The following is a 13160-nucleotide window of genomic DNA, read 5'->3' as shown; positions in this document are numbered from 1 at the left end:
GTACTGGCATACTATAGCATAGTACTGACGTAAAACAGACACATAGACCAATGGGATAGAATAGAGAATCCAAATATAAGTCCATGCGCTTATACCCAAATCATTTTTGACAAAGGTACCATGAACACACATTCAGGAAAGGACAAGCTCTTTAAAAATTAATGCTGGGAAAACCGGGTATCTATATGCAAAAGAATGAGACTAGATCCCTATCTTTAACCGTGTACGAAAATCAACTCAAAATGGGTTAAATACTTAAATGAGGTCTTGAAACTATGAAACTACTGAAAGAAAACACTAGGGAAACACTATAGGAAATTAGTCTGGGCAAAGATTTTTGGGGTAAGGCCTCAAAAGCACAGGCAACAAAAGCAAAAATAGACAAATAGGATTACATCAAGCAGAAAAACTCTGCACAGCAAAGAAAATAATCAGCAAAGTTAAAGAGACAACATGCAGAATAGGGAGACTATTAATATTTGCAAACTATCCATCCAACAAGAATATAATGATGGATGAAACTGGAGGTTACTATGCTAAGTGAATTAAGCCAGGCTCAGACAGACACACATTACATGTTTTCACTCATATATGGGATCTGGAAAAGTGAATCTTAGGGAGGTAGAGAGTGGGATGGTGGATAACAGAGGCTGGGAAGCAAGGGGATGAGGAGAGGGGATAGAGAGTAGTTGGCTGAGGGGTATAAAAATACAGTTAAATAGAAGGAATATGTTCTGACATTTGCTGGCACAGTATGGAAATTATAGTTAATAATTTATTGTACATTTTTAAATTGCTAGAAGAAAAAAGATTTACAGTGCTCCCAACACAGGGAAAAGATTGAAGTGATTGATATTCCAATTGCCCTGATTTTATGATTATACATTTTATACGGGTATGAAAACATCACATGTACCCCCAAAACATGTACAACTCTTATATCACAATGAAAATATTTGATTAAATAAATAGACCTGATTTTGTTTCAAAGTCATATTACCAGAGATTTTTTTTTCTTCTGATCTAAAAAGATGACAAATTTTACTGAATGAAGGCTAAAATGATTGCAGTGGACCCTACTGGCATCCCTGAATCAGATCCCCCAAGGTCTGTGTGCTGGTTGCTAAGAATATGAACCTGCAGCCTTCAGAGGATTGCTTGGGCACTGGAACCATTCACAGAAACAAGAGTGGGAGATGCCTGGGAGTTCCATCCTCCTGAGGCCAACCCTAAGCCAATGACAGACAGCTACAACAGGGAATCCCAGCTCCTCTGCATGACCGAGCATGTCAGGCGTGGCTGGGACTTCACCTGAAACCACACGCCTGCTTTGCTGCTTCCCTCCCTGCCCTACTCACACTTTCCCTGCCTCTCAGGGGATTGTGTCCTTGCTCAGTCTCTTGAACCCAGCTCCTCCTTTTGGGGTCGAATAAGAAGAAGGGACGGGGAGTGTGCAGTTTTCTTCTGATCCCCATTCTCTCTGAGCGAGCTGGGGTTCAGAGCACCACAGTGCTGTCCCTGCTTTGAGAAGATCTGGGCTCTCTGGGGAGAGCCTAACTTACGACACCAAGCACAGTACTTAGATAATACTCTGTCTTATAATGCAAATGTCTATCAAATTTAAAACAAAGTGTATTTTTTTTTTTTTGCCTGCATCTCAGGTTTCTAACCCAGTCTCTGTTACTGCAACAAAGTTAGCAGTAGTTGGATGTAGAATGAAGATCAAGGCTGCACCCATGTCTTCGGGGCTGACTATGGGCTCAGGAAACTCACATGGCCCTCTGAGACGTATATCGCCATAGACAGCAATGTTGGTGTCTTAAGTTTTGGAGGCCTCAGGAACAAGCAATGCTCTATTACAAAGTTTAGGAGCTTTAATAAAACCCTGATTTGCATTTTTTTAAAAAAACTATAGATAGTGGCTATAAATTCAAATGTGCATACATGTATATTCTATAAAAGGATTAGAAGTTCTCCCAGAATGGAAGCTCTGTCTTTCTATATATTCAGTCTCAAAATATGTATTGAACGCCTCTTGTGTGCCAAGTATTTTCTAAGATAATTTTTTAAAGGCTCGCTGCACGGGCTGTCTTTGTGGAATGAGTAATTGAATAAGGAGAAGGGATGGGGAGTGTGCAGTTTTCTTCTGATCCCCATTCCCTCTGAGCGAGCTGGGGTTCGGAGCACCACAGTGCTGTCCCTGCTTTGAGAAGATCTGGGCTTCTTGGGACTGACCTGGAGGTTGGAGAAGCAAAAGTCACACAGGTTTAAAATTGTGACTACTAAGGTGTCCTGGTACTGGTGAGGGCAGTGGGTAGCTAGAGAGGAGAAAACTCCATGATATGTGGGTAAGTGCTGGGACTGAGGGGTTTCCTAGGACACTGGACATTGGGTGGTAACACTGGGAATGTCCCCGGTCAGTCACCTCATATTTTTATGGCTCCTGTGATCCCATCTAGTGTGGGACTGTACACCTGGTGGGAAGGCATTTCCCGTGTCTCCCGGTAAACAGGTGAACATCTTATCTTCTCACTTTCCTGTCTGATACATGGAACTTGACCCCTTTCCTTGATTTCTATTAAAAATTATCCTACTTGAGTCATTAATGTTTGAAGCAGAGTCTGCGGAAGGTTTGGGGAGACAGAGTGATTTTATTGCAAAGAAACAAGCATCACACAGACAAAGGAGCTTAAATTGAAATCATTCCCCTGCTTAGGGGCACTATTCCTGTGACAGTAGACTCTCTCTGTTGGCCAGTCCCTCTTTCTCCTCTGTCCTCCATCCTCCTCTTCTCCTTTCTGTCTTCTGCTTCTCACCATGCCTGGATTCTCACTTACCGATGAGTTTGATTAGTTTGTCTATATCTTTGTAGTCTCTTTCTAATCTATTACTGTGGACCTCAGCTCCCAGCAAAGGTTTACTTATGCAGGAGCCTTCCCGTACAAAGTCAGTTTCCTCCTCTCGGTGTAAGGATGTTGTGGCTGAGCCCTGAATTTTTGCCTAGTGGACCTCCTGCAGGAGGTGTGGAGTTGCTGCCTGGAACTTCACCTCATGCTGCTTGGGGATTACAGTGATGGGGGTCGCAGAAGATTTCAATACTTGGAAAAATCTCTCTGATTAGAGGCAAGAATGAAGAAATTCTCCAAGTTGGGGAAAAATGGCTAATGTTAAAAATGGAAACTGGAGAGGAAGGCTTTCATGAAAGACATGCTTTACTACGAAAATGCTCAGCGTATCACAAGGTTAGCCCAACCTCAACAATCCTCTTCTAAAGAGCTCACCTCTGCCTACTGGGAGATTTCCCTTGAGAAATTCACCTTTAGCTTTGTTGATGTGTTAGCACCTTTTGAAACCATTTTCATGGCACATATTTGTCCAGTAAGTGATTAATTCTTTAAGTGAGCTGGTTAGATGATTAGACAATAAGTTATCTCTGTGGATATCTTAGAAAATCATAGACTTATAGGATTTAGACCTTGAAGAGGTTCCCACCACAATGCCCTCATTTTAAATTTGAGGAAAACAAAGCTCTAAAGAAGTAAGGCTGGCACATCAAATTAGGACTAGATTCATCAATGTCTTATTTCCCTTGAGACAGATCTTCCCCAACCCTGGGGATCCATCTCTGGCTATTGGTAAGTGTGGCCTTACCCAACCTGCTTCTAGCAGACACTGTTGAATTTTCACCTACACTAACTGATTCACCGCAGCCACCCTAGGGGGCAGATGCTACCAACATCATCCCCATGGCATAGATGGTGAGAGGATTTGCTCACTGCCCCACAATCAGGGAGCGGCTGAGCTTGGATTCGAACCCAGGCAGTTGGGCCTGCTAGGAAGGCTGTGAACACCAGTACCACCCTGCCTCTGAGCCCAGACATCAAGGATGTGGACGTGCACTCCGCAGTCTTTCTGGGGTGCTCCTATCATCCGAAGTGTTTGGGCAGGCTGTCTAATCAACATCCTTCCCTAAACAACGGGAAGCAGGATCAGTGTTTCCCAAACTGCTTTGCAACTGTCATTTAAAAATTTACTGATGAAAAATTATTTTAATTGTCTCAGAGTTCTCAAGGCTTCCCAGAAAAATTGCCTTGCTCGAATTTTTTATTCATTTTTTGCAGTCAGAAAAAAAATCTTCCTCGGCCCTTAGAGGACTAATAGCAGTTTGCCATCGTCATAACTTTGCAGAGCCAGCAACTTTTCTTTCATGAAGCTATTTCCTATATCCTGATACCTTCAGGGGGTCTATTAACTGTTTTAGATTATACTCTGGCCCCTTGGTATAGAGTGTAGTGGTTTTTTTTTTTTCTTCACCCAGGCTGGAGTGCAGTGGTATGATTATAGCTCACTGCAGCCTCAACCTCCCAGGCTCAGGTAATCTCATCTCAGCCTCCCAAGTAGCTGGGACTACAATCACATGCTACCACGCCCAGCTAATTTTTTGTATTTTTAGTAGAGACGGGGTTTTGCCATGTTGCCCAGGCTGGTCTTGAACTCCTGGGCACAAGGGATCCACCCATCTTGGCCTCCCAAAGTGGTGGGATTACAGGCATGAGGCACTTTACCCAGCCGTGTATTGTTAAGGGAATGAATGTTTTCTTAAGCCAGGCGATGAAAGACATGAAATGTAGGCATCTTAACTGTTTTCCAGAAAGATATGTTATGCAATTGATGTGTGTGTGCTGCAATGTATATATTACAATGAGATACTCTCAGAATGAGCCTGTTGACTGTGTGCCTTACTGAGGTCCTCTTTCTGCTTTCCAGTTTTACGGGAGCCCTATACAGTCCGTGTGGAGGACCAGAAAACCATGAGAGGCAATGTTGCGGTCTTCAAGTGCATTATCCCCTCCTCAGTGGAGGCGTACATCACTGTCGTCTCATGGGAGAAAGACACTGTTTCACTTGTCTCAGGTAGGCTTTGCATCTCCAGGGTGCAGGATGCCGTGCTCACCTTCTGAAAAGGTTATTTCAGAGATGGAATCGGGTCTCCGTTTATGTGTTCATCATAATTCAGAATTAGTATTCTTAAGGTTGATGCTATTTTGTAAGTAAACCTGAAATAAGTGTTTTGTATTGGCTTATAATGGCTTGATTCAGACATCCTTTGGTGAGCTGACTGATGAAGAGAAATTAGTTACTGGCTCTGTAACTGTAGCCATTGTGTTAACATTTTGAGAAAATTGTGGTTTTATGTCTGCTTCTAAAAACAAGGTAGTAGTATTTTGCATCTGTGAGAGACCTCAGCATTGCATATATAGCTGACATTCTGAAACTAAAATCTGGAAAATGGAAGCCCTGTTTTCATGCCCTTTTGGTGCTTTCCAATGTCTTGAGAGTTATGTTGTATCTCTGACCTATTTGTTAAAGATTCTACTAAGAATATATATGTAGCAATGAAATGTATATTTGCATATGAATAATTTCTTGGCTTATATTTGGTGTGTAGAAAAGACAAAATTTAAATTTAGCCTCCAAGAAACTGCAGTTCTTCATTTCTAATGGTGTTGATTTCTTGCTCTGTGCTATTTACCTGGAAAGGCTACTGTCCGCGTGATGTGTGGTGCTCCTGTTCTTACATCATTGGATAATGACTGTTGGCATATCTCAAAATGTGTTGGCTGCTTTCGGAAAAGAATTGTGAGAAGCATAGTCTGTGTTCCGATGTGGATTATAAATAGTTGCCTTTTTTAGACATGTCTGTATGCCCTCACATGCAGATGCACACACACACAACACACATGTTAACAGACTTCTTGACTAAGCAACATTTTATCAATTTATAGAGAGCAGAATTTGGAACTAAACCCTCACGGTGACACACCATTTTTGTTTTTCAGCTTATTGATTAGCTAAAGAGGTTGGTTGCTGTACACCACAACCAGAAGGCACTTAAAAGATCCAAATCAAAATTGAAATACATTGCCATCATAGCACATTACAGGAATCTAAGATATAATGGAATTCTTAGTTTTTATAAAAACATTGTCTTTACAGTGAATTCAAAACCCCTCACACTTCAATGAACAATACATTCCTTGCTGTTATGTTGATTAATCATCATAATTTAACTTAGGGTGTTGAAAAATACTAAGCTTGACAACTCAAATGTGATTGTAATAATCAGAATAGAGACTCACTTATACATTTTTATTTGCTAATTTTCAGTGTTGAAACATCTTCATCTTCTGTCCTTAGGGGTCATGTTAGTTTTCTTAATGGCAAATGGAAGGATTTGATGACAGTCATCTGGCTAAGCTTGGAGTCAAAGGGGAGAGGCCCTCAAATGTATATGGCAAGGGAGTATAGGTTCAGGGAGCAGAAGAGTTGGGGGCTACCTTTTCAGTCTTCCAGCCTCGGTGGCCTAGGATAGAGACTTCACCATCTTTTAACCCTGTCATCCAAATTTTCAGCCTCAGGTTCTGCTCTGGCAGAGGAAGACAGCATGGGAGAATTACAAACGCCTTCTTAGTGCTTCCACTTGGAGGTGACACATGTTATCTCTGTTCAGATTTAATTGGCCAAAGCAAGTCTCATGGCCATGCCTGACCTCAGTGGGGCATGTGCCTGAAGGAAGAGGAGAACTGGAAATCTGGGTGAGAAATTGAAATATCTACCAGGAGGATTTTTTAACTTTTATTTTAAGTTCAGGGGTACATGTGCAGGTTTTTTACACAGGTAAACTTGTGTCATGGGGGTTTGTTGTACAGATTATTTCGTCACCCAGGTATTAAGCCTAGTGCCCATTAATTGTTTTTCTTGATCCTCTCCCTCCTCCCAGCCTCCACCCTGAAGTAGGCCCCAATGTGTGTTGTTCTTCTCTATGTGTCCTGTGTTCTCATCATTCACCTCCCACTTACAAGTGAGAACATGTTCTACCAGGAGGATTTTTGAATCTCTTTCGTTATGCATAATATGTTTGTTCTTTTGTTTCCTAGACATCTTTAATTAGCAGCATGCTCATGTTCATGTGTCACCTTTTTGCAATCTCTGTGAACAGACTTTATTTTCCTTCAAATGTGAACCTAACTAAATAAAAAAAAAGGAAATGTATATCTAGTGAGGGGATGATGCTGGCATGCAGAATATAGAATTTATGCCCCTCTGATAGGAACTGTTAAAGCCCATGTCCTCTCCTCAGCCAGATACTGGAGCTTCATCCTTTCATACAATTTTAAATGCAAAAGTTTTGGAGAAGCGCTTGGTTTTTACTTCACAACAGCATCTAGAAAATAAATACAACACAGGTGTTTATCTTATTGAGGAATACATCAGTAAGAAGCTTTGGTTTGTTTGTAAGTAAGTCATTGAAAGAAAGGGAGAGAGAGACTTCACATCAGGTCGTTCAACCTGAGTCGAATAGACTTGTCACTAAAAATGACCTTGTAAATGACAAGGCCCCAAAGCAGTGGCATGAGCTGCTAATAGAAAGTCTGGAAATTGAGCATTTTACCTGACTTCTATTGCTCACTGCTACAGTCAGACCCTGTTCCCAGTGTCTGAGCTCCACCCATCAACAATGCCCAGAAAAGAAGGTCATGAAGTCACTGGAGGTGACGCATGGTTTAAAACACTGGAGATCTTAATAAATAAACCATGCTCAGGAGGTTTAGGTGGAGAAGGGTTATATTTCTCTCTGGTTACCAGGACAAGGCACAGATAAGGGCAGAGGACAGCCTCCTCCCCCATCACCCAGGCTGTGCCAGGGGTGGAGGGCGCTAAAAGGAGGACCCTCCCTCCCTCCATGCTGGCTGGGGCTGAGCCACTCTGGGGAAGCACTGGGATTCTTGGCTTCAGGGAATGACCTTGCACAGCACAGAAGTCTCAGGAACAGAGGGACTTTTTCTAAATTAGCCCTGACCTTCAGGGAAGCTGTCCTGAATGTCATATGCACAGCAGATGATCTGTAAAAGGTTAATTTGTCTCTGCTTTGTATATAAACTGTAACTCCTGCGAGCTAGTTTGGATTTATTCCTTGGCATGGCCATCTCCCAGGTCCCTCTTCCCGGATCATCAAGTCATCCCAGCCTGCTGGGATCTGGCTGGGAAGTTTGTCCCAGGAAGCATTCGTACTCTGCACAGATCACTTCCTTTAGTGGTTGATTCTTTCCATGGAGAAAAGCGATTAACTAAATCAGCCATGGAAATAAGCCTGTGTAAGTATCTTACTGAGTGAGTGAGTTAGGAGCAGGTATGAGAGTGCCAGAGAGTTAACCTAGGACAGCTGAGAGCTGATGGCAGTCAAGAGAGGGCCCAAAAGCATGATTCACAGGCCATAGCCCAACGTGCCCCATTGGGCTCAGGGCGGAGTGTGACCTGTCAGCCTGGGGGATGCTTAGCTGCTCAGCCTTGACTGTTGGGAGATCCCCTGGGAAGGTCAGAGCAGCAAAGGCCCGCTTCTAACAGAGGAGCTTTGGGTTTCTGTGAATCTCTAGGCCAGGGGACCTTTGGAAATCCTGGTGAAGGTAAATGGGTATTTGTCTTCTACAAATTCTTTTTTAATGAAAAGCAAAAATAAAGATGTTGGTGTATTTCCCTAAAAAGAAGCAAAATGGTTTCTATTAGTATGTCTCACTAGGTTTTGCCCTTTATTTTGGTTAAGAAAACAAATGAGTAGGTTATTTTCTTGAGAAACACAAACGCAGTGTTTGTCAGGGTTTAATGAGTGTTGTGCGTTGTCATGGTTCCTTTTGGGAGCTTACTGCACATTAGGGCCTGCATTGATTTCTTTCCAGGACAGGCTTCAGTTGGCCTGAAGGTAGATGCAGGAATCAAGTTATGCCTCTTCATCATATGAGGCCATGAGGCTACCATTATCAAGGACATTAATGAGTTCATTGATTTTGAGTGACCTTTGGAAAGAATACCCCAACAGCTGAAAAGTAGAAATCCCGTAGTTCCACCAAATGGAGGAAAGATTCATAATGTCTGATGTTGCTTTTCTGCCTGCCTGAGCTCTTCCCTGGGCCCTGGGGCCTCACCGGGTGACCCTTCCCTCTGGTATGATGGATGTGGGTGGGGTCGTAAATGTGCAGAGGAAAAACATTTCAGAGACAGGCACACAAGGTGCCATCAGATGACCTCAGTTAATATGACAGATCCTGACCTATTGTGTTCTTACCTCCCTAAAATGAGCCAGGAAAAACAAGAGTCATGATGTCTATGTGGGTTTTCTTAGACATCCTCATCACTTATCCTAAGCTGCAATGAAATCCTTTTAAATGCCATAATATTAATGTAGCCCAGTAAAAATATAGTAGCTTGAATAATTATGTGCTTTTGGAGGTACTGCTGATGTGGAGATACATAAGACACCATCCTGGAAAAAAAACAATAACACCAGCTTTATATTTGGGTTTCCCTTGACAAGCCTGTTGTGAATTTCCTCCCGATTAGGGAGGCCAGCAATAAGAGAGCCCAGCCTTCCGTTTCTGTTTCTTCTGATAAAATTGTGAGAATCTCACCAGGGGTTTAGCTACATTAACATCAAAGACACAGCCCAGGGGTAACCGGATTTGGAAAATGGAAAAAGCAAACATTTTACTATTCCCAGAGAAACTGCCTCCCTCTTTAGCAGTGGCCCAATTTTCTGCTGTAATATTTCCTATCTGAATACCTCTATTAGTGATGATTCAAGGAGAATTTTACCTCTTAGGATCAATGAGTTCAGGTCCAAGGATGATTATCTTCTTTCTGTATTTTGGCTAAACGTGAACAATTTTCTGCCCACGTGAAATATCAAAGGACATAAACCAACCACTTTACATGAAACATTTGCTGTAATTCTTCACTGCCACAATTGGGTCTGGGCATCATAGATAACGCAAGACTTGGGCTTTAAGAAGCACTCCCTCCCCAGGCCCCTGCAGAGATGGTTTCTGCTGTTGAGATGCTGGGGGAGGTTCCTGCACTGTCCCTCTTGGGGTGTTAGTGCTGCGGTAGGCGCTTAGGGCCTGAGGCTGCAGCTACACACATGGTTTTGCCTGGGGAAGTAGAGAAGGTTTCAGAAAGGAGGTTGTGATTTAAGAAAACCTTTGCATTTTAGAGAGGGGAAAACAGATTATAGGTACAGCCAACCAAATTAGACAAGGCTGCCCTTAAGCACGTTTCAGCGAACCAGAACTAAGAGCAGATTGGATGCCGTATTCTCGTGTGGGGAGGGAGGGAGAGCTAGCACAGCTGTCGGGGGGACCTGAGGGTCATGCTGTGGGGGGCCTCTGCTTTGTGCACTCTTGACTATAGAAGTTAACCTTCCCTTTCTATGGCACTTCTATTGTGATTTTATTGCTCCTCACTGAGCATTTTCCAGACATCTGCTCTGCTGTGGCTGCTGTCTTGCGGAGACCTGAGTCTGCCCTCAAAGAGCTTATGAGTAAAAGGAATGAGATAAACATTAAAATAATGTAAAATTAAAAAAAAAACACCTAGAGTCACCTGAAAGCCTCATCTTTGATTTTAAAAGTGCCAGAGAGTTGCAGAATTCAAGAAGCATTTCTTTAACATTCACTGAAAAGAAATTCGTGGGACCAAATGAAAAGTATAAAAGGAACATTTTTCTATCTGTTATCATCTACCTAGCTATCTGTCTTTGTATGTATCATCTAATCTTTTATTTATATTGCTTTTAGTAAATAAGAACCTCATTTTAAACACTGGAAAGTATTCTTAGCTCGGAATGTGCACACCAGACGAATTAGAAAGGCACAGAGATGTCATGTTTTCACCATGCTATATTTTTGGGAGTGAATCAACTGAGAAATAGGAAGAGAGGGCCCTGGTCTGTTTCTTTTTAAAAATCATTAATTATGTTATACTTTTGCCATTTAAGTCTATCGCTCACTAAATTAGTTTTTTTTCTTTTTTTTTTTTTCTTTTATTATTATTATTATTATTATTATACTTTAGGTTTTATGGTACATGTGCCCAATGTGCAGGTAAGTTACATATGTATGTTACCCCGCTGCCACCTGAAAGTAATTAAAAGCTGGTTGTTTACAGCTCTGGAGAGCCCCTGTGTGACACCAAGAATGGGAGTCGAGTAAGGTGAGGGGCACAGCCGGAGTCTCCAAACAGCTGCTAGCAAGGCTCCAAAGCAGCCACAATAGCAGCTAGTCTGCAAGGCCTCAGCCTGCCAGGAGGAGACCTGCGCCCATTCTGAAAGCTGCAAACTGTGTATTGTGGAGTACAACCCAACACAGAGAAGTACGCTTTTGACTTTTGAACTACCAAAACAAGTAGATAGACACATAGAGATAGGTATGTTAATATTTTTTCTTTAAAAAAGAAAACAAGAAAAGAAAGCATTGGGGCAAATTTAGCTCAGAGGATCTCAGGGGTGTGTGTACATGTGTGTGATGTGAGTGTCCACATATGTGTGTGGTGTTTGGTGTGGTGTGTGCATATGTGTGTGTGGTGCATGATGTGTGTTTGTATGTGTGTGTGTAGCGTGTGTGGTGTGTGTGTGGCATGTGGGGTGTGTACTCTGTGTGTATGTGGTGTGTGTGTATGCCCTGTATGGTGTGTGAGCTCTGTATGTGTGTGGAGTGTGTGGTGTGTGAGCTCTGTATGTATGTGGAGGGTGTGTGTGTGTGTTTGTGGAGTGTGTGCTCTGTGTGTGTGTGATATATGCATGGGGTGTGTACTCTGTGTGTATGTGGTGTGTGTGTATGCCCTGTATGGTGTGTGAGCTCTGTAAGTGTGTGGGGTGTGTGTGTGGAGTGTGTGGTGTGTGAGCTCTGTGTGTGTGTGGGGTGTGTGTGTGGAGTGTGTGCTGTGTGAGCTCTGTATGTATGTGGAGGGTGTGTGTGTGTGTGGAGTGTGTGCTATGTGTGGTGTGTGTGCTCTGTGTGTATGTGGTGTGTGTGTATGCCCTGTATGGTGTGTGAGCTCTGTATGTGTGTGGAGTGTGTGGTGTGTGAGCTCTGTATGTGTGTGGGGTGTGTGTGTGGAGTGTGTGGTGTGTGAGCTCTGTGTGTGTGTGGGGTGTGTGTGTGGAGTGTGTGGTGTGTGAGCTCTGTATGTATGTGGAGGGTGTGTGTGTGTGTTTGTGGAGTGTGTGCTCTGTGTGTGTGTGATATATGCATGGGGTGTGTGTGGTGTGTGAGCTCTGTATGTATGTGGAGGGTGTGTGTGTGTGTTTGTGGAGTGTGTGCTCTGTGTGTGTGTGATCTATGCATGGGGTGTGTGTGATGCGTGTGCTCTGTATCTGTGTGTTGTGTGTGTGTGTGGAGGGTGTGTGTGTGTGTTTGTGGAGTGTGTGCTCTGTGTGTGTGTGATCTATGCATGGGGTGTGTGTGATGCGTGTGCTCTGTATCTGTGTGTTGTGTGTGTGTGTGGAGGGTGTGTGTGTGTGTTTGTGGAGTGTGTGCTCTGTGTGTGTGTGATATATGCATGGGGTGTGTGTGGTGTGTGAGCTCTGTATGTATGTGGAGGGTGTGTGTGTGTGTGGAGGGTGTGTGTGTGTGTGTGTGGAGTGTGTGCTGTGTGTGTGTGACGCGTGTACTCTGTATCTGTGTGTTGTGTGTGTGTGTGGGGGGTGTGTGTGGAGTGTGTGGTGTGTGAGCTCTGTATGTATGTGGAGGGTGTGTGTGTGTGTTTGTGGACTGTGTGCTGTGTGTGTGTGGTGCGTGTGCTCTGTATCTGTGTGTTGTGTGTGGGGTGTGTGTGTGGAGTGTGTGGTGTGTGAGCTCTGTGTGTGTGTGGGGTGTGTGTGTGGAGTGTGTGGTGTGTGAGCTCTGTATGTATGTGGAGGGTGTGTGTGTGTGTTTGTGGAGTGTGTGCTCTGTGTGTGTGTGATATACGCATGGGGTGTGTGTGGTGTGTGAGCTCTGTATGTATGTGGAGGGTGTGTGTGTGTGTTTGTGGAGTGTGTGCTCTGTGTGTGTGTGATCTATGCATGGGGTGTGTGTGATGCGTGTGCTCTGTATCTGTGTGTTGTGTGTGTGTGTGGAGGGTGTGTGTGTGTGTTTGTGGAGTGTGTGCTCTGTGTGTGTGTGATATATGCATGGGGTGTGTGTGGTGTGTGAGCTCTGTATGTATGTGGAGGGTGTGTGTGTGTGTTTGTGGAGTGTGTGCTCTGTGTGTGTGTGATCTATGCATGGGGTGTGTGTGATGCGTGTGCTCTGTATCTGTGTGTTGTGTGTGTGTGTGGAGGGTGTGTG

At 43.5% G+C, this 13160-nt stretch overlaps 1 protein-coding gene across 1 annotated transcript in view; it reads left to right on the top strand.

Annotated features, from left to right (window-relative positions):
• The window catches only part of DSCAM (DS cell adhesion molecule), an 828718-nt gene that overhangs the window by 152460 nt on the left and 663098 nt on the right, over nucleotides 1–13160 (top strand). Inside the window, exon 3 of the mRNA XM_054468799.2 lies at nucleotides 4768–4914. Within this exon, the coding sequence (XP_054324774.1) occupies nucleotides 4768–4914 (147 nt within the window). The remainder of the gene's footprint in view (nucleotides 1–4767; nucleotides 4915–13160) is intronic.

Source organism: Pongo pygmaeus, chromosome 22 (genome assembly GCF_028885625.2).
Source record: "Pongo pygmaeus isolate AG05252 chromosome 22, NHGRI_mPonPyg2-v2.0_pri, whole genome shotgun sequence".
In the NCBI taxonomy this organism is placed as follows: Eukaryota; Metazoa; Chordata; class Mammalia; order Primates; family Hominidae; genus Pongo; species Pongo pygmaeus.
The sequence above is the reverse complement of the archived record's forward strand: the minus strand, read 5'-3'. Positions and strand labels throughout refer to the sequence as shown.